Source organism: Blennius ocellaris (genome assembly GCF_963422515.1).
Source record: "Blennius ocellaris genome assembly, chromosome: 21".
In the NCBI taxonomy this organism is placed as follows: Eukaryota; Metazoa; Chordata; class Actinopteri; order Blenniiformes; family Blenniidae; genus Blennius; species Blennius ocellaris.
The window spans coordinates 1,395,970-1,417,512 of NC_137670.1; the positions used below are offsets into that span (position 1 = coordinate 1,395,970).

The window sequence follows — 21,543 nt, forward strand, 5'->3', positions numbered from 1 at the left end:
GTAAACAAAACGCGAGTGTCCCGCGCGCAGTGCGCAGCTCGTTCGCGAGCGTCACTACTGCGCAGGCGGCGCATCTCGCGCGGAAATATGATAGAAATATAAACTTTAAGTGAGTAAACGGAAAAGTTTAATAAATAAGGATTAAGTTACATATATCGACGTTAAACAAATTCTAGATATGGATAAAAAATTGTTTAATAAACTACTTACAGCGAACTGTGAAGTATTTCACTCACCGACCGGCCTGTCAAGATGTTAGGGCATGTGTGCAAATTTCTCACATTTCAACAAGACGCATAAACAATTCTCTGAAGTTTACTCTTGGTGATTTGACTCTATGCGTCCATGTTTATTATTCAATAAAAGAGTTTCTTCATTCCGAAGCTCATTTTTAAATAGTTAATATTGTAATTTATGCCATTTATGGACCACTCGCTGTTCCATTGTGTAGCTTAAAATAGAATAAACACAAATTGGCGAGTATTAATTTATTTGAGGAAATACATGCACGCAAAGTCAAAATTCATTACAATTGTTCCAGAATTCTGCACATATATATTATTTTATTATTTTTTATATAATGAAAAAACTAAAGTCGTCAATCCGTGTGGGGGGGTCGCGTATATTGTCAGACGTCCCTGGCGGTTCCAGCATGGCGGCTCGCTGTCAGGTTCTGGTTACGCGTGAGTTTAACTTTTTCCCCCTCGGAGCTTCACTTCACTTAACCGGGATTAACGGAGCGGGTTCCGGGGAGCCGGTATGGGACGGCGGCCACCGCGCCTCTAGGGACCCCCCGGGCGTCATGTTGCGGCTGGGCGGGGAGAGCGGGGGCTCCGCGGCCGGAGGAATGCTCCGGCAGCTCGGACGGAGCGCGAGGGTCCGTGGACGCTGTCCAGTTTGGTCCCGCGAGAGAGGACGACGACGTCCACTTCGACTGTAAGACCCGCTTGTCCGCTGGACATTTAATTAATGTCGCTGAGTATTAACTCTAATCAGAGTCCCGGGTGTGTCCGGCAGGGGCGGACAGAAGAAGTTTGGGGCACGTGCCCCCCCTACCCCCCCCCCCCCCCCCCTACCAAAATAAATGCATGTTGTGGAGCTAGAAAATAAACACACTCAATTCAACTCAACTTTATTTATAAAGCGCCGTAGCTGAGACAAAGTGCTGTACATTGAAATAAAAATATAAGAGGCAAAATAAAAACAATAAAAAAGTCAAAGCAAATAAAAACAATCGGATGGTAAAACAATAAACAAAACATAAAAAGTTAAAACAATAAAAAAAAAACAGGCACTAACACCAGGGCAGAGTCTCACGCTGAGGTAAAAGCCAAAGAATAAAAATGGGTTTTAAGACGAGTTTTAGAAACGCATAAATACAGTAAAACATGCTTGAAAACCATAAATCTATTAAACCCCCCTTCTTAAGTTTATCGTCCTGTAATGTTTCTGTCTTCCCCATCACTTATCCGCAAAGTTAAATAACCTCAAAACAAGTAATAAATAAACACTTCAAGGCTAACTTTATTTATAGAGCACCGTTCAGACACAAGGAAATGCACGGTTGCTTTTACAAAGAAATAAAGGCAAGGCGATAGGAATCTTAAGTGATTAAAGTCATTAAAAACAACAAAATGAATCAAGTAAAAAAACATTTTGGATTGGAAAGCCTGTGCTAATAATAGTGTTTTAAGGTCTGAATTAAAATATATGCGTGTGTCAGCGGGAAGCTTGAGTTAAAAGCCTTCTTCGGACCTGAACACAAACCTTCCTGGAGATCTGAGGTTTGGATGTTTTATTCTGTGCGTTAAACGTGAGCTATATTTATGCCCGGGACCATTTTAGCGGCTGCTTTATACAGCAGAAGTTGGATTTAGAAGTGGATCCTGTGACACACAGGCAGCCAGAGCCGAGGCTGAAGTGCAGGTGGAATATTCTACATATAATCTCATTTAATCCTCGACTCTGGATGAGCTGCAGCTGGAACAGAAACACACCGGTTCAATGATCCTGCTTAAATAAATGCATGAACACGTTTCTCTGAATCTTCTGTCACGAATCCTTTAATTGTCTTTTTTTCCCCCAGATAGTTTAAGCTGATTTAGTTATTGTCCCAATATGGTTGTTGAATTTCAGGTCTATGATTACAGCCACATTTCTACTTGATTTGTTGCTTTAATTGACACAGGCGACGGATTAGCGTTGACCTTTGACCTTTCCTTTGACACTTCAGCTCCGCCAGTCTGTTTCACGTTTTCACTCTGAATTTAAATACTCAATGTTTTCCACTATATTTATTTCTTTTGATGGATCGAGTGTCTTTTCCTGTCCAGTGTTGTTATTTTTCTCTTTTTCTAATTCTTTCTCAACTTTCTTTTTCTCCTAATTCCCTTCCTTTCTCTCTCTTTGCTTTTATCAGCACATTCTTTTATCTTTATCTTTTTTTATATATAACGGCACTTTAAACAGGACTGCACCTTACAATGTCGTTGTACGGCGTTTCAACGACGATAAAGACGTTCTATTCTATTCTATTAGTTAAATATACTTGTAACTTATAACTTAACTTATATAAGATGTGACTTTTCTCCAACAGGTCAAATTTATGAGGAAAACAAAACATTATTTTCCTGAAACGCGCATTTTCAAAACAAAAACCCTCCGTCTTTATAGATAGAAAATAAAAAAAATAAAAATTCATAATATATGAATTATAATACACGTTGTATAACAAGTCCACTCGTCTTTACCGAGTTGAGAAAAGTCCTCCTTCCTGTGTTTGGCCTCCGGTGCTCAAGTAGGTGGAGAGGCCTTGTGTCCGCTGGCCGCGGCAGATAAGCATTACTGCAGCTCACGCCCCCCCCCCACACCCCCCCCCCCCCCCCCCCCCCCCCCCCCCCCCACCACCATGACGGATCAACAAGATGATCACTGTTAGAACACGGTAGCGTTGATGTAGGATCAACAAGAGTTTCACACACAACAATGGACCTTGAGAGAAAAACCTCGTGGAGATGATCGCTAAAGTTATTGAAGAAGGTAAGAGTGTTTGGTTTGATTTGACGGGCGAGCTGTTCTTTATTTAAGCAGGTGAGGCCCATTGACGTTACTACAGAAGTTACAAGTATATTTAACTAGTAGAATAGAATAGAACGTCTTTATCGTCGTTGAAACGCCGTACGACGACATTGTACAGGGCAGTCCTCTTTAAAGTGCCGTTATATAAAAAGATAAAAGAATGTGCTGATAAAAGCAAAAGAGAGAGAAAAGAAGGGAATTAGGAGAAAAAGAAAAGTTGAGAAAGAACTAGAAAAAAAGAAAAAGAACAACACTGGACAGGAAAAGACACTCGATCCATCAAGAGAAATAAAATCTAGTGGAAAACATGGAAGCAGACTGACGGAGCTGCAGGGAGCCGTTTACAACAAAAAGGAAAGGTCAAAGGTCAACGCTCACCTGTCACCTGTCAATTAAAGCAATTCATTTCCTATCTATAAAGACGGAGGGTTTTTGTTTTGAAAATGTGCGTTTCAGTAAGATAATGTTTAGTTTTTCCTCACGAATTTGACCTGTTGGAGAAAAGCCACATCTTATATTGATTGTTGTCTTATGTTATATATATATATTTTCTTAATAGTCTCAGAGGAAATTCAACATGACTAACTACACGCTTTTTATTTACCTCCAAATCATGTTATTCATACAAAACATAAACCAGACAAGCCCTTTTCCATGATATCTATATTATAATATCATTATTTACATTTAGCAATATTAAGACAGTAAATACATTTAATTCACTTATATGGTTCAGCTTATTTTCATGTGGGAGCAGTTTAAATGTATTTTAGATTATTAACCCTTTCACATATTTACACTATTTTCACTGCTGGTCAATTAAAGCAACAAATCAAGTAGAAATGTGTCTGTAATCATCGACCTGAAATTCAACAACCATATTGGGACAATAACTAAAAATCACCTTAAAACTACATGGGGGGGAAAAAGACAAATAAATAAATAGATTTTTTTTTAAAAGTTCCTAAAATGGGATAAACGACACTTGCAAACAAAAATAAAACGCCAACATTTCTCGATATTCCCTCGATAAGTCCTGAAAGGAAGAATTAAACCTTATTTTAAAGCTTCGCGTTTATTTATTCACCACGTTTGTAGAGTTTCATTGAGAATCATTTCAGCTTTTAGGTAAAACATTTCCGACAAAAGCAGGAGAGCCGACGGACAAACACGAATCTGTAAGTGCAGTTTCCTACATTTTCCTTTTTTTTTGTTTTTCCACGATTGCAGCGTCCGACGCGGACAGCAGCCACGAGGTGTTGGTGGCCGGCAGACGTTACCCGTCGGTCCAGGAGTTCGCGTCGGCCATTCCCAACCACCTCCTGCTGGGCTCGCTGCTGGAGCACCTGTGCTTCGTCTACGAGAGCAACCCGGCGCGCTCGCGCACGCTGTTTAAAGGTAAGGGGGGGTTTATATTTGTGGCAAAATTCTGAGCGAGCGATGGGAGAATTTGAGCGCCAAAATATTAATTGTGCAACACTAATAGCATTTTGAGGAGATATTTAAATTGCGTAAAGAAAAACTTGAGATTGTACGCTCAAAAGTCATTTCTACGCTCAAGTTCTACTGTGCGCTAGTTCGAAATGTGCAAAACTCTAATGTGACAGACACGGTTGTCCACCAATCACAGACATTCGGGGCGGGCGTCGAATTCTGATTGGTTACTTGGGATTCTGGAAGTTCCTCGTAACCAACGAAGAAGAAGAAGAAAAACAAACTGCGAGGGAAAACAGAAATAAGGGAAACTAAAGAAAACGATACTGGATTACAACATGTTTTCCCTCCAGGTTGTTGTTGTTGTTTCTTCTTCTTCTTCTTCTTCTTCTTCTTCTTCTTCTTCTTCTTCTACTATTTCTTCTTCTTCTTCTTCTACTACTATTTCTTCTTCTACTATTTCTTCTTTTTCTTCTTCTACTATTTCTTCTTCTTCTTCTTCTATTTCTTCTTCTTCTACTATTTCTTCTTCTTCTTCTTCTATTTCTTCTTCTTCTACTATTTCTTCTTCTTCTTCTTCTACTATTTCTTCTTCTTCTTCTTCTACTACTATTTCTTCTTCTTCTACTATTTCTTCTTCTTCTTCTACTACTATTTCTTCTTCTTCTACTATTTCTTCTTTTTCTTCTTCTACTATTTCTTCTTCTTCTTCTTCTATTTCTTCTTCTTCTACTATTTCTTCTTCTTCTTCTTCTACTACTATTTCTTCTTCTTCTTCTACTATTTCTTCTTCTTCTTCTACTACTATTTCTTCTTCTTCTTCTACTATTTCTTCTTCTTCTTCTACTACTATTTCTTCTTCTTCTAGTATTTCTTCTTCTTCTTCTTCTACTATTTCTTCTTCTACTATTTCTTCTTTTTCTTCTTCTACTATTTCTTCTTCTTCTTCTACTACTATTTCTTCTTCTTCTACTATTTCTTCTTCTTCTTCTTCTACTACTATTTCTTCTTCTTCTACTATTTCTTCTTCTTCTTCTACTATTTCTTCTTCTACTATTTCTTCTTTTTCTTCTTCTACTATTTCTTCTTCTTCTACTATTTCTTCTTCTTCTTCTACTATTTCTTCTTCTTCTACTATTTCTTCTTCTTCTACTACTATTTCTTCTTCTTCTACTATTTCTTCTTCTTCTTCTTCTACTACTATTTCTTCTTCTTCTACTATTTCTTCTTCTTCTTCTTCTACTACTATTTCTTCTTCTTCTACTATTTCTTCTTCTTCTTCTTCTACTATTTCTTCTTCTACTATTTCTTCTTTTTCTTCTTCTACTATTTCTTCTTCTTCTACTATTTCTTCTTCTTCTTCTACTATTTCTTCTTCTTCTACTATTTCTTCTTCTTCTTCTTCTACTACTATTTCTTCTTCTTCTACTATTTCTTCTTCTTCTTCTTCTACTATTTCTTCTTCTTCTTCTTCTACTATTTCTTCTTCTTCTACTATTTCTTCTTCTTCTTCTTCTGTTATGAGGCACTTCCAGAATCCCAAGTAACCAATCAGGTGGAGGTAGAGAGATTTGAGCGAGAGAGAGAGAGAGAGAGAGAGAGAGAGAGAGAGAGAGAGAGAGAGAGAGAGAGAGAGAGAGAGAGGTTGAGCGCAGAGGAAGAATCTAAGCACAGAAATGATTTTTCAGCGCAATCTCAAGTATTTATGTGCGCAATTTTAATATTTCCTCAAAATGCTATTAGTGTTCTTGCGCAATACATTTTTTGGCGCTCAAATTTTCCCATCGCTCGCTCAGAATGTTGCCACAAATAGAACCCCGTATAGAGCGGCCTGCAAAACGCCTGCAAATCCGCATTCTGCCTCGGGGTGGGCCGTGTTCTGAGTTCGCTGTCCCCCCCCCCCCCCCCCTCCCCCGCAGTGATCGGCCAGCGTCTGGCCGCCATGAACCTCCTGTCGCCGCTGGCCATCAGCGACGAGTTCGGCACCGTCAGGCTGCAGCACAGCCGGGCTTTCACCGAGCTGCTGAACGCCGCCAGCTCCTCCCTGTACCCGCAGGTCAGTGGCGAGAACACTCACTCGTTGTTATTGTTTTTATTCAGGAAGCACCGATCCAGGGTTTTTTTTCCACTTCCGATCCACCATACCCAAATTTGCTGGTACCGATATTATTCCGATACCAGAGCTGTATTTGCTGTAATATTATTTTTGTTATTGATTTTATACAGCATGAAATGTAGGAATGTTTGCATGTTTCCTCTCTACAGACGACTTGAGAAGGTGAGAAAAGTAGAAGTAGAAGGTGAGAAAAGGAAGCAGGACAAAGTATTTTAGTTCTATGTGGACGATGTGAAGGTCTGAGTGACGTCATCGTCTCTAATAAACTAGTTCTGCCTTGAAAACCTCACGATCACTTTATTAATCCCTGGAGACATTATTCAGCAAACTGCAATTTTATTTGAATTTTTTTGAATTTTTTTTGGCCTTTATTTATTTAGTTTTACATTTCTGACCTTTTTTGCTGGTGTTCAGGTTATTTATAAATACGGTTACCGGTCAGAGGAGCCCCCGGGGCTCCTTCACACCCGGTGTCACAGTTTGCTTTGTGATGCGGCTCATTTTCCGTCTTTGATGTTTGACCGTAATCCCGCCGTGTCGTCTTTGTGAACGCAGGGCCAGCAACGTTTTGGAATCTCGCACAACTCGACTCAGAGGTAAAAGGACTTTGTCGAGTCGTTCTTTTAAAAGGGATTATTTCCTAGTCGGTGAAATATTTTATGTTTTTTTTTTTTTACGTTCGCCGCAGGCCGAAGGAGGGACTCTTCCAGGCTCAGACGTCCCGTTACCTTAGTGAATTTGAAGAAATCTGTAAACTCGGGAAAGGGGCGTATGGAAACGTTTGCAAGGTAAATATACTTTATTCTACGTCACGTTGGAAACGATTCCTTATTTCGCAGACTTTTCCTTCGGGGACGGATGTAACCGAGTAAATTTCCGACACAATTTCAAGGTGCTGAACAAGCTGGATGGACAATATTACGCCATGAAGAAGATCCTCATCAAAAGGGTCTCAAAAGACGACTGTATGAGGGTGAGTTACCGGCGCCGGCCACTAGGGCGCCGTCGGGCCATAATTAATCATTCATTTTCCCGGCGTAGGTCCTCCGGGAAGTCAAGGTGCTGTCCAGCCTGCAGCACGTACACGTGGTGGGCTACCACACCGCGTGGATGGAACACGTTCAGCCGGCGTCTTGTGAGTATTTTTACAAAGTTCCGCGGAATGAGAACGGTGAGCGGTGAGGGGCTGACGGGAAGCTGAGGGAACTGTGGTGTTTTGCAGATCCCAAGACGCTCCTTCCTGCTCTGGCGTCTCCCGGACAACTGGACAGGTGGGACATATCGTCTGTGATGGACGTCCAAGTAGTTCTTTTTACCTAAACTTTATATTTTTGCCTGGTTTATAATAGTCCTTCTGTTGGAAGGCGTGCAGAAATGGTCGTTTAATCCAGAGTTTTTCAACCACTGGTGTTTCCTCCAGATCTCGTCAGGTGAGCCGCGGGAAATTATCACATTTCACATTTTTTTTTATAAAAAACAATTGCTGAGAGCAGTGTGTTGCAGAGTAATCGTGTATAAATACTCTTCACCACTAGAGGGCAGCACAGAACTTTGCCGGTGAAATGTAAAGTGACAGACGTCAGTGTGGTTCATCTCCACCTCCTGCTACCATCTTGTATCAAAGTACTGTGTCAGTGACAGTGATGGAGAAGTTTTTGAAAACCAGGATCTCAGCTCTTCATCCATCAGGTCCAGGTTTCACACTGAGGGAGGCACTATTAAAAAAAGTCCTTGCTTTCTGGATTTACTGGATTCCTGTTGATAAAACTTTGATGAGAATGACTTTATATTGTTAATAGAGGCTACAGAGATTAACATTTTAACATTTTCAGGTGGCGGTGTGACTCCAGAGTTTTTAAAAAAGTGTGTCTTGGCTCAAAAAAGGTTGAAAAACACTGGATTATACAACATGAATGATCAAGAATCTGACTTCTTCGTCTTCACGTCGGGTCAAATAACCCAACAGCTTTTTTGTTTTTTAATTTTCTGTCTATAAAGACGGAGGGTTTTTGCTTTGAAAATGTGCGTTTCAGTAAAATAATGTTTCGTTTTTCCTCACGAATTTGACCCGTTGGAGAAAAGTCACATCTTATACAAGTTAACTTATAAGTTACAAGTATATTTAGCAAATAGAATAGAATAGAACGTCTTTATCGTTGTTGAAACGCCGTACGACGACATTGTAAGGTGCAGTCCTCTTTTTTTTCTGGATTTACTGGATTCCTGTTGATAAAACTTAGACGAGAAAGACTTTATATTGTTAATAGAGGCTACAGAGTTTAACATTTTAACATTTTCAGGTGGAGGTGTGACTCCAGAGTTTTTTAAAAAGTGTGTCTCGGCTCATAAAAGGTTGAAAACCACTGGTTCCATCTGTCTTTCAGTTCTGACGAGAGCTTTGACAGCAACGGTTCCAGCTCCTCCGTCGTCTTCCGAAGCCTCAGCCGAGCGCGACCGGACGCCGCCCTGAGCGGCGGGGACGTCGGGACGCCGGCGCCGCGCGCCGCCGCCGCCGCCGCCCAGCAGGGCGCCGTGCTTTGCCCCAAGACGTTGCGCCGCGTCCCGGAGAACTACGTCCCCTGTGTGTTCCTGGGCCGGCGGGGCCCCCCGAGGGCCCCCACCTGTCCCGCCACGGGCCTGGACGCCTCGGCGCCGCTGCTGGAGGAGGAGGAGGACGAGTCCCGCAGGAGCAGCGCCGAGCTGAACAACAACAACGACCACGACTCCTGTGTGGTCGAGCAGCGGGTGGAGAAGCAAACGGCGAGGCCCTGCAAGGAGGTGGGTGACGGGGGAGGGGGGGGGGGGGAACGCCTCGGGCTCCGGGTTCCGTTTGTTCGCTGCAGCTTCGGTTCCTGTTGCAACTTGCAGGAAACGGTGAAACGGCGTCTCGCCACCGGCTTCCTGTTCGCTTCAGAGTTGATTTTAAACTTCTGTGGTTTGTTTTTTAACGCCATCAACGTCCTGGGTTCCCTCTCACCTGTCTGATATTTTAACTCCAGTGGCCCTTGAGGGCCCTGGTTCTCCAGCTCAGCTTCTTCTAGACCAAGACGTTCACACTCTTGAGATTCTGTTTCTGTTTATTCTGGACGTTTTTCTAATCGCTAAAACTCTTGTAATCTTCACCCGTTCGTCACCATTCAAATATCAAATAGTGAAGCTTTTTCGGCACTTTCCGGCTACGTTCCGGCTTTTTGAAATCTCGTCAACTTTTTGAAATATTTCAACTTTTGTGCAACTTTTTTCCAATGTTAACGGATGGAGAAATGTTTAACTAGCTATAACTTCTTCAAATCTTCACCGATTTCAACCATTCAACTTTTAAACTGTTCCACTATTTCAACTGTTGCAACTTTTTGAAACTTATGCAACTTTTTGAAACTTTTTCAACTGACACTTTTTCAACTGTTTGACACTTTTTCAACTGTTTGACACTTTTTCAACTTTTTGAAACTAGTTCAACTTTTTGAAACTGTTTTCAACTTTTTCAACTGTTTGCCACTTTTTCAACTGTTTCAACTTTTTGAAACTAGTTCAACTTTTTGAAACTTTTTTCAACTTTTTCAACTGTTTGACACTTTTTCAACTGTTTCAACTGTTGGAACTTTTTCAACTTTTTGGAACTTTTTCAAAGCATTCCAATCTACCTGCCGCAGGCAGGCAGCAAAAAGCATTACAGTTTGCATTCACACTATCATGCATTTGCCCTGGGAAATGCAGATCATCTAGTTAGATTTGATTTGATTTGATTTGTTACGACGTCTAAACACTTCACTTCTTCTGGTGTGATCACAAAGTGTTCTCCTCCCCGCCTGCAGGTCCAGTTCCACCTGATGCTCTACATCCAGATGCAGCTGTGTGAACGTTCCCTGAAGGACTGGATCTCTGAGCGGAACGCCGAGCGCCCGTCCTCCACAGGTGAGCAGTTAGAACCTAGAACGCCTCGTTAAAACTGCTGTGGACTCGTCGTCGACGTTGTACCGTGAACCGTGTCTCCAGATCCTTACGGCGGCGTGGACGTGGAACGCACACGGAGCCTCCTGAGGTTCATACTGGAGGGCGTGGACTACATCCACTCCCGGGGAATCATGCACCGGGACCTGAAGGTGAGGCTCCAGCTCCTATCATGGCATTCACATCTGTATTTTTATTATTCTGTTTATTCTGGACGTTTTTCAAATCGCTTTTACTCTGGCAATCTTCACCCGTTCGTAACCATTCAAATATCAAGTCGTGCAACTTTTTTGGCACTTTGCGGCTAAGTTCTACCTTTTTGAAACCTCGTCAACTTTTTGGAATATTTCAACTTTTGTGCAACTTTTTTCCAATGTTAACGGATGGAGAAATGTTTTAAATCGCTATAACTGCTTCAAATCTTCACCGATTTCAACCATTCAACTTTTAAACTGTTCCACTATTTCAACTGTTGCAACTTTTTGAAACTTGTGCAACTTTTTGAAAATTTTTCAATTTGTTGACACTTTTTCAACTGATCATTTTTCAACTTTTTCAACTTGTTCAACTTTTTGAAACTTTTTCCACTTTTTTCACTTTTTTCTACTTTTTTAACTGGTTGACACTTTTTTAACTGTTTGAACTGTTTGAACTGTTTGAACTGTTTGAACTTTTTTAACTGTTTGACACTTTTTAAAAAAGATGTACAAGTTTCAAAAAGTGTCACAATTTTCTAAAAGTTGCACATTTTCAAAAAGTTAATTCAAACAGAGTTGGAATACAAGATGTACCTTCTGGTAAAGCTCTCTGTCTGAATGATAACATCCCATAATGATCCCGCCGCGAGAATCCTGTAAATTATTATAAAGGGTTGTTAAAATGTGCAACGTCCGATCAGGGTCCGACAACTTCCTGGAAGTTGTCCAGTCAGAATTGTTTCACAAAGAAGGCGTTTTAAACCCTCAATACAAGAAACATAAAGATTTTTCAAAAGTGTCACAGATTTAAAAAAATTCGAATTTGTAGCAAAAATTATTTTTATTTTGCAAATTCAAGTGTTTTTTTTTTTTTTTTTTAGCATCCCGTTCTCTCCTTCCTTCTGGGTTTCCATAGTTTCTTTTGCACAATAAATAAATAAAAAAAATAAATTCCTCCCCAGGGGGAAACACAAACTTACAACAGCTCAAGGTAAAAAAGGGGCAGAAATGATCAAATTAAGAAATTAAGATATGTAAATATCTAAACAGGAGCGAAAAAAGAGTACAAAAAATAGAAAATGTAAAAATAAAAATCCGCTTAAAGCTTGGATTTATTGAATGACGGCGCCTCGGTTACTTTTTAGTTTGGACTTGTTTAGATGCATTTTAACTCCCGGGACAGTAACGGCAACGAAGGTGCACTTTTCACAGTAGATCTGATGTCTGCAGTTATTTTTTTGTAGTTCTTTGAGGAAAAAAGAAAATCTGAGTGAAACTCGAATTTCTTTCCAAAAAAAACCCCAAACTTTTTTTTTTAAGGCCGAATCGCCCGGCCAGAGTATAACAATATAAGATCTGATTTAAACTTCCTGTTTGTCCGTGTCAAAGTAAATGTTGTGTCTATTGTCCCACCGATGGAAGACAAAGTCGTACAACTTTCCCGGCAAGACTTTAGCCACGAAGCTTCGTTGGCCTTGGACGTATTTCAGATAAACAACCGCCTTGCAGATGTCCTCCAGCCTCCTCGGCTGCTCCGTCAGCCTCAGCAGCTGCTCCCTCTGCCGGGTGAAGCACGCCTCCGTCAGGGCCGCCGGCAGCCGGCCGTCCCGGCGGCGGACGGCGAGCGGCGAGGTCAGGGCGAGGAGTTTGACCAGCAGGGAGTTTGACCGCCTCACGTTGGGCCGGTGGTCCAGGAACAGGAAGAGGCAGTTTTCTCCCGCCGCGCTCCGCCGGTTGACGTCGGCGCCGTGCCGCAGCAGCAGGTCCACCACCTCCTCGGCGCCGGCGCCGCACGCCGCCTGCAGCGCCGTCAGCCCGGCGCCGTTGGCCACGCTCGGGTCGGCGCCGCCCCGCAGCAGGGCGGCCACGACGCCCCGGCGGTCCCGGTGGCGCCCGGGGGCCCGGAGGGTCATCGCCAGGGCGGCGAGGTGCAGGGGGGTGTTCCCGGACGGCCGCGCCGCCTGGAGGGGAGAATAACAAGCAGCTCTTATTTTGACATCCAACTTTCACATTGCTTCAAGGAAAAAAAACCAAGCAGCTCTTATTTTGACATCCATCTTTCACATTGCTTCAAGGAAAAAAAAACAAGCAGCTCTTATTTTGACATCCATCTTTCATATTGCTTCACGGAAAAAAAACAAGCAGCTCTTATTTTGACATCCATCTTTCACATTGCTTCAAGGAAAAAAAACCAAGCAGCTCTTATTTTGACATCCATCTTTCACATTGCTTCAAGGAAAAAAAACCAAGCAGCTCTTATTTTGACATCCATCTTTCACATTGGAGAGGAGAAGGACGAGCAGCTCTTATTTTGACGTCCACCTTTCACATTGCTTCAAGGAGAAAAAAAAAAACCAAGCAGCTCTTATTTTGGCATCCAACTTTCACATTGCTTCACGGAAAAAAAACAAGCAGCTCTTATTTTGACATCCATCTTTCACATTGCTTCAAGGAAAAAAAACCAAGCAGCTCTTATTTTGACATCCATCTTTCACATTGGAGAGGAGAAGGACGAGCAGCTCTTATTTTGACGTCCATCTTTCACATTGCTTCAAGGAGAAAAAAAAAAACCAAGCAGCTCTTATTTTGGCATCCATCTTTCACATTGCTTCACGGAAAAAAAACAAGCAGCTCTTATTTTGACATCCATCTTTCACATTGGAGAGGAGAAGGACGAGCAGCTCTTATTTTGACGTCCATCTTTCACATTGCTTCAAGGAGAAAAAAAAAAAAACAAGCAACTCTTATTTTGGCATCCATCTTTCACACTGCTTCAAGGAAAAAATACAAGCAGCTCTTATTTTGACATCCATCTTTCACATTGGAGGGGAGAAGGACGAGCAGCTCTTATTTTGACATCCAACTTTCACATTGCTTCACGGAAAAAAAACAAGCAGCTCTTATTTTGACATCCATCTTTCACATTGCTTCACGGAAAAAAAACCAAGCAGCTCTTATTTTGACATCCATCTTTCACATTGCTTCAAGGAAAAAAAACCAAGCAGCTCTTATTTTGGCATCCAACTTTCACATTGCTTCACGGAAAAAAAACAAGCAGCTCTTATTTTGACATCCATCTTTCACATTGGAGAGGAGAAGGACGAGCAGCTCTTATTTTGACGTCCATCTTTCACATTGCTTCAAGGAGAAAAAAAAAAAAACAAGCAACTCTTATTTTGGCATCCATCTTTCACAAAGGAGAAAAAAAAAAAACCAAGCAGCTCTTATTTTGGCATCCATCTTTCACACTGCTTCAAGGAAAAAATACAAGCAGCTCTTATTTTGACATCCATCTTTCACATTGGAGGGGAGAAGGACGAGCAGCTCTTATTTTGACATCCAACTTTCACATTGCTTCACGGAAAAAAAACAAGCAGCTCTTATTTTGACATCCATCTTTCACATTGCTTCAAGGAAAAAAACCAAGCAGCTCTTATTTTGACATCCATCTTTCACATTGCTTCAAGGAAAAAAAACCAAGCAGCTCTTATTTTGACATCCATCTTTCACATTGGAGAGGAGAAGGACGAGCAGCTCTTATTTTGACGTCCATCTTTCACATTGCTTCAAGGAGAAGAAAAAAAAAACCAAGCAGCTCTTATTTTGGCATCCATCTTTCACACTGCTTCAAGGAAAAAATACAAGCAGCTCTTATTTTGACATCCATCTTTCACATTGGAGGGGAGAAGGACGAGCAGCTCTTATTTTGACATCCAACTTTCACATTGCTTCATGGAAAAAAAACCAAGCAGCTCTTATTTTGATGTCCATCTTTCACATTGCTTCAAGGAAAAAAAACCAAGCAGCTCTTATTTTGACGTCCATCTTTCACATTGCTTCAAGGAAAAAAAAAAATAGAGTAGAGAGCTTTATTCTTTATTTGTTTCTAAATTAGCTTTATTATACAAGTAGAATCAGCAATAATTGTCACTTTCAGTTTGATTTTTTTTATAAAAAGACTTTGAGCAGAAGCTTCAGTTTCTACACGTGTTGTCTTGTTACGGACGCGGCTGATTTAAACGACCGAAGAAGCAGGTCGTCTGGTCGACGGAGGTTTTTCACGGCGGCCTCTCCGCCTCGTTTCTCGCTTACGAACCCGGTTGACGTCGGCCCGGTGTGAAATCAAACTCCTCACGACGTCCTCGTGGCAAATCCCCGTGGCCACGTGAAGCGGCGTCATGCCGTTGCTGTCCACGGCGTGGACGTCGGCGCCGTGGCCGGCCAGAATCCGGACGGCGGGCAGAGCCCCGCGGCGGACCGAGACGTGCAGCGCCCTCTGGTGGCCGTTAGCCTCCACCTACACACATTAAGAGAGAGAGAGAGGAAACCCACAGGAGGCGTATTTAATATTACAGCTCCCGAACGCGACTCCGCCCTTCAGAGCTGAACTGACGGAGGAAAGAGGTGGAGTTGCCGGACGCGACACTTGCCATCTCCGCGTCGACGTCCACGCCGTGTTCGCAGAGCAGCCGTAAGCATGCCTCCGCCTGCCGACACTTGTCGATCACGGCGCTGTGGAATTTGGAATTTGCGTTCGGCCCCGCGGCGGCGGCGGCGGCGGCGGCTGCGGCGTCGGGCCAACTAGTTAAAACCAAGTGCAGCGGGTTGCGGCCCAGCTGGTCCCTGTGACCGTTGGAGGAAATGTGGCTGTAGAACTGACAGTTTATAATCATCAACACTTCAAACAGGAAGCCGAGCTGCTTTGCAACATACAGCCGTGCTCTTTTAAAAAAAAAAAAAACTTCATGACGGGTCGATTTAGCCCAGGGGTCGCCAACCTTTAATGCTCAAAGAGCCATTTGGTCCCGTTTAACACTGAACGCAACACCCAAAGAGCCACACACATTTTATTTTGACAGTCCCACAGGAAGACACGACACACTAAACCTCCTTCACTGCTGGTTGACGACTTACAACTAATAAACTAAACTACATGAACTAAGCAACAAAAACACAATTATTACCAACACTACAAACCTAACATAACCCCCAATAATTACATTTAAAACACCACAAACAGAAACTCCCATAATGCATTGCAGCTCTCAGCTCCTTTATCGCTACACATTATTAAAATGGAAGATAAATGTGGGAGATGTGGATTGTTAGAACCATGAGTGTGATGGTGGGTCTTTAATGTCCTGTAGTTGTTGTGGAATTCACTAGAATGTTCCGTCACTCTCAACAAGTCTGGAATGAACCTCCTGGAACTGTGGGCTTTTACTGTGAAAGGTACAGGAAGCTCCCAGCTTCAGGTACCAGTTGAGCCGCTGTCCAGCAATTCTACGTTCTTCACGCTATTATTGTTGCGTAATCACTGCGCCTACATATGTAGCGGGACTGCGCTCTGGGTGGCCTTGCCTCCTTACGTCCCTACGGGATGAACTGCAGTGGGACCCAGTGGAGGGACCAAAGAGCTAGCCTCTTTTTCTTCTTTTTTTAATTCTTTATTTATGATTTTTTTAATATTTTGACACAATAAAACATACAGAACATTGTAGAACAGGGAGTGACCAGTAGATAACAATTAATTCTAAGTTAAAGAAAAGATATCAACAATAAAGATGAGAGAGAGAAAGAAAGACTAACTATAATCTACATTCTGAGTATATAATTGGGCCTTTTTGCGTTGGTGTGTGTCGCCCTCTTACCCCGACATGCGTCAAACCAACCATGTTTATCATGAACCAGTCGACTCTTCCATCCTATAGATTTCCAATGTGGTTTCCCACCATAGTGTTAAAGTTGGCGTGTCCAAGGAGAACCATCGATTTAGCCTTTTAACAGAAAAAAAGAAAAAGGTATTTTGACAAAAGCGGGTGTCGGCGTTTGTGGGTCCAGACCTCAGCTCGGCGTCGGCCCCTGCAGACAGGAGGCTCTGCAGGCTCTGCAGGCGCCGGTGAGAAGCCGCCACGTGAAGAGGAAAACTCCAAAACGGCTGCAGACGAGACGAGCAAAGCGAAACGAACAGGAAGTGTGAAGGAGCCGGTGTCGTTTTCAGACAGTTGACGAGTCATTTAGCACAAGAGAGGATCGAGGAGTCGTCCACATGTCGCCGGCAACTTGTTTATGACTCACGGGTTAATATAGGATTGATTTTTGAATTCGATGAAAAGTTTTCGAAAAGTTTTTGTAGTTGTAATCTACCTTACAGAAAAGGCCCCCGGGCACCTCGACGGGCGACTCGGTCCCGTATTTCTCGCACATGTCCCGAATGCGCCGCACGTCCTGGTCCATCACCGCCGCGTAGAAGTCCTCTCTCTTCCCCGTCCCCTCCGCTCGCTCGCCCATCGCGCCGGCACTGTCGAGTGTTTTTTTTAAGCGCCTTCGCTGATGATTCACATCTGGTTATTCTGGTTTCTGGACATGTGTGTGCACATTTCTCAAAAAAAAAGGGGGGGACGCCACTCATGAAGGTGAAAAAAAAAAAGAAGAAGCGAAGCGCTTCAAGTGGTTCCTGTGTGTGTTTTCGTCACGTGGGGGGGGGGGGGGGGGGGGGGGTTTGTGCCTCTGGCGTTGACGCACAGCTGTCCTGTCACCACTGATAACGTGTTGCTGCACGCCGGAGGGCGATGACGGCGCCGGGCGACGCCCACCGGGGGAAGTTCACCGCGTCTTTGAACGTTCGTGTCGCGTCACTTCTCCTTTTTGGTTTTTTTAAAAAAGGGGGAACTTTATTTTGGGTTTTTTTTTGAAGCAGGGTGATTTAACGTCGGGAACCGAAACTCGCCGGATTTCTTCAAAACTCTTCACTCATTTCCGTCAAGTTTTATTTGGCGTGGGGTTTTTATTCCGGGACTTGTGCTTCTGTGAATGTTCACTTCTAAACTAACAACTCAACTTTATTTATAAAGCGCTTTAAGCAGCCGCAGCTGAGACAAAGTGCTGTACGTTGAAATAAAAATATCAGAGGCGAAATAACATTAAAACAATTAAAAAGTTAAAGCAGTAAAAACAATCAGATGGTAAAACAATAAACAAAACACAAAAAGTTAAAACAATAAAAAAAAACGAAGGCACTAAAACCAGAGCAACAACTGTAAATTGATGGAAATAGTAGAATATATCTAAACATATACTTGTGCTCATTATAACTATAGTTATTTTGTTCACGTGGTAGAATAAACAACATAGTGTAGCTTCATTAAATCACCTCATATACCCAACTAATTGATGCATTTGTTTGCATATGCATTGTACATAGACGACTACACCCAATAAATATATAATTATTATTATTTTTATTGTTTTTTTAAACTTTTCGTGTGGGTGTCGCATTATATTGGAGGACAGATGTGCACAACTGTGTGTCTGCACCTCCTTCAACCTCAGCGTCTCCATTTGTTTTCTGTTGGACTTTTTTTTTTTTTTTTTTGCAGTTTCTTTTTTATTGATTTTTTCGGGAACGATTCACTGAATCGTTAACAAAACTCAGAGCAACCTATTCCCTTGTTTTGTTCTGATTGTAGTGTCCGTGCTCCGAACAGTTACGTGGCAGAACAGTAATAATGAAATTAAAGGGATTAGCAATCTTTGCGTCTTTCCGCTAAAACGAGCAGAAGAATGAAATGAGCAACGGTTTAATATCCCTGAAGTTGATCACTTATAAGACACTTTGCAAAAGACGTGACGTCGGCACGCAAAGCTGAATCTTTACAAAGATTTTATATCATTTAAATATAGAAAAATCCTTCAGCAGCAGATCCAACTGGTACTTTTTAATAAGTCAACTATAAAGGCTGAATAATCTCGCTAATATCTTCTCTGCCTTAAGGAAAAAAGATTTAAAAAAAGAAACAGTATATGGTTTAAATGTTATTAACGTCTCTGTGCAGCTTATAGTCACACCTTTGTGTTATTCTGCAGCCGAGGAACATTTTCCTTCACGGCCAGGACTGCCACGTTCGCATCGGAGACTTCGGCTTAGCCTGCAAGGACATCATACTGGAAGGCCGTGAAGACGCCGCTTCCCCTGGAACAGGTAACAACCATCTTGGCCTACTTCCTTCTTCATTCTCAACGTGCTGTGTCGCCGCAGTACCAGAAGATGGCGCCATAGGCCGCTTAAGTTCCGTCTGTTTTGCAGGTTCCAACCACACCACTGGTGTTGGTACGTTTGTCTACGCTGCACCAGAACAGCTGAGCGGCTCCCATTATAACTCAAAGGTAAAGACGTACACAGTCCAAGAGCCTTAAAGTCCTGGTGAAATGTAACACACTACTTTGCAAAAAACGATAGTTGGGGTTCTACTGATAAGGTTCCTCCAACTCTGCCCCACCACTGTTGTCGCTTAAAAAAGTTATTTGAATTTTGAATCGCCAGCCGACGAAGTCGGGGGAATCCTTCTCCTTTGTGGGCGGAGCCTATGTGTGACATCACGAGTTGTGCAGATCTTGATCTGTTGTTTATATCGGCTTGTTTCCCTCTTAAATATTGAAGTTTTTACAGTGTTTTGAAGTTATAGTCGGCGTTTTATGAGCCTTGATGAAAGATTGAGCCTGGAAGAGACCGAGAGAGGAGCCACTAGCTAGCGGCTACCGCTAGCCGCGCGGCTAATAGACAATGAAGTAATACCTGGACTCGTCTTCAGTGATTCCAGTCAGAAAAGCTCTTGGACGTGTTGGATCCAGGAAGCCGGTCGTTCTGCCAAAAGTCAGGAGCCTCAAAGCCTCAAAGGTGAAAAGTGGCGGCTGCTGAGGCGAGGAGACGAGGACGAATGGAGGACGAAGCGTCTTCTGCTTCCTCAAACATGTTCCAGACGGGGTCACCGATGGCAGAACCACCTTCTGTGTCTTCTTCATCAATCACTGGGTTTGAAATGACCATGATGATGAAATCTGGTTCAATTCAGCCTCTTGGTGGTCAAAACTCTGATCCTCCATAATGTAAACACAACTTGGGCGTGTGCACAACTCGTGATGTCACTCTGTTATTGTCAGAAGCTCCGCCCAGCAGAGGAAATAGCGCCGTTTATCGGCTATTTTCTCGTAGATTGCCGTGTTTTAACATTTTACCCTTCAGCCAGTTAGCAGGAAAATGTTCTAGAAGAGACACCAGAGAGTTTTGGAGGTGGAACTTTCATTTCACTGGGACTTTAAACATCATAAATGTATATTGTATTTTCATTTTAGTCAATTTGTGGTCGTATTTAATCAGGGGAGACGTTTTAACGCTGCCGTCGCTCTCCCAGTCAGACATGTACAGCGTCGGCGTTCTCGCCCTCGAGCTCTTCCAGCCGTTCGGCACCGAGATGGAACGGGTCCGGACCCTCGGGGACTTGAGGGAGGGGAAGATCCCAGACTCCTTCGGCGACCGGTGGCCGGTCCTGGCCAAGTACGTCGTGAAGCTGACGAGCAGAGACCCCGGTGTCCGGCCCACGGCGGCCCAGCTCCTCCGGAGCGAACTGTTCTGCAGCGAAGACACGGTATTTACATGGATTTCTCCTCCATTCCCTGCTTGATCGCAGGCTTGGAGAACGTCTGTAAAGTTTGTGTTCTACCGTTTCCTCCCGCACTCCAAACACACACGTCTCTAACAATTACCTGCAAGTTTGTCTGCGATTGTTTCTTTTAACCCGGGGATTGGTTGGTTGCAGCCCCCAAGACTTTCTTTATTGTCATTGCACAGTACACAGTGAGGAAACTGGCAACGACATGTCGTTGCTTAGCAACCGGTAAAAAAGGCATTAAAAAAACGTATTTAAAAAAAGTAGTGCAAACAGTCAAACATTTAAAATAAGGTGCATATGAACGATAAATAAAAGAGCAGGATGAGAAATGGGATAGATTAAAATTGAATAATTGCACAGTGTGATGTTATTTGGCATTTAGAAGCCTGGTGGCCAGGGGAAATAGGGGATAAAGGTGTAAATAATGTTTAGCCTCTTTTTATACTGCCGATATTAATATGGATTGACATTTAAAATCCAGAAACGAATCAATTCAGGATCGCGCACGTGAAGCTTCTGTAATGTTTGGGTTGTGCTTTCTGCTCGTGCTCACGGTAAAAAAAACAGGAACTCTCTTCTATTCCAGGTGATCCACGGTTTGCAGAGAAGAGTTGAAGAGCAGGAGGAAGAGATCCTGCAGCTGAGGGAACGGATCAGTCAACTCCAGAGCTCGCAGCTCCCAGTTCGCTTCCCCGAGCTGGACAACACCTGAGCCTTAAGAATCCTCCATGAACTCACTGCTTTGTCTTTATTTTGCTGACTCGGTATATTTGCCGGAGGCTTGTGCATGTGTGCGTGTGAGAGAACATTTAAATGTGTCTTGTACTACTAACTTGAAGGGTATATTTTCCTTCTTGCGGCTGTTCAATAAAATTAATTTATTATATTTTTATCGACGTTGTTAATAATCAGTGTGTGGACATTGTTCACTTCCTGTTTCTGATCTATGAGTAGAACTGATTAAATGCATTTTGATACATTAATTTCTTAATATTCATCCAAAGTATTGATAGTTGTGATTCTCAGAGTATTTTTGATCGCATGTGGAGCATCAGCCCAGTATATTTTAAGGCTCTGACCACATCATGTACATTTTCGCATGAATGATTTTATATTCTCCGACACCCAGTGGAGTGTATTGCTTTAAACTAAGCTCATGCTGCTCAAGTAAGGTAGACCCAAGTTGAGACATGTAACAGGATTTAAGGCTTGTGGTGTACAGTAAGGGAGTGGGCCTGGCAAGGCAGCGCAATGGCGATTCTACATTTTCCAGGTGCAGCCAGACTGAACTGACAAAATGCCCGAACGGTGAAATTCT

The 21,543-nt window shown here is 42.7% G+C and overlaps 2 protein-coding genes across 5 annotated transcripts in view; one reads left to right on the forward strand and one right to left on the reverse strand.

Moving 5' to 3' along the window:
• Positions 1–21,117, forward strand: part of eif2ak1 (eukaryotic translation initiation factor 2-alpha kinase 1) — a 37,867-nt gene extending 16,750 nt beyond the window's left edge. The window contains exons 1-15 of one of the 4 annotated variants that reach the window (XM_080517784.1): positions 2,949–3,039; positions 4,309–4,476; positions 6,432–6,568; positions 7,184–7,224; positions 7,317–7,416; positions 7,521–7,601; positions 7,670–7,763; positions 7,851–7,899; positions 9,013–9,406; positions 10,444–10,543; positions 10,625–10,731; positions 18,643–18,757; positions 18,863–18,942; positions 19,968–20,201; positions 20,812–21,117. In XM_080517784.1, coding sequence (XP_080373910.1) covers positions 3,015–3,039; positions 4,309–4,476; positions 6,432–6,568; positions 7,184–7,224; positions 7,317–7,416; positions 7,521–7,601; positions 7,670–7,763; positions 7,851–7,899; positions 9,013–9,406; positions 10,444–10,543; positions 10,625–10,731; positions 18,643–18,757; positions 18,863–18,942; positions 19,968–20,201; positions 20,812–20,937 — 1,851 coding nt within the window. In that variant the 5' untranslated portion in view covers positions 2,949–3,014 and the 3' untranslated portion in view covers positions 20,938–21,117. Of the gene's footprint in view, positions 1–2,948; positions 3,040–3,115; positions 3,438–4,308; positions 4,477–6,431; positions 6,569–7,183; positions 7,225–7,316; positions 7,417–7,520; positions 7,602–7,669; positions 7,764–7,850; positions 7,900–9,012; positions 9,407–10,443; positions 10,544–10,624; positions 10,732–18,642; positions 18,943–19,967; positions 20,202–20,811 lie in introns of those variants that run through there. The other 3 variants (XM_080517783.1, XM_080517786.1, XM_080517785.1) reach the window with 3 other exon arrangements.
• Positions 11,599–17,067, reverse strand: LOC308145733 (ankyrin repeat domain-containing protein 61-like; the record flags this gene model as incomplete). The annotated part of the gene is made up of 5 exons (XM_080517262.1): positions 11,599–12,737; positions 14,873–15,073; positions 15,207–15,399; positions 16,620–16,714; positions 16,924–17,067. 5 exons carry the CDS (start codon positions 17,065–17,067, stop codon positions 12,138–12,140), a joined length of 1,233 nt encoding a protein of 410 aa, XP_080373388.1. The 3' UTR covers positions 11,599–12,137.
• Positions 21,118–21,543: the final 426 nt, after the last annotated feature.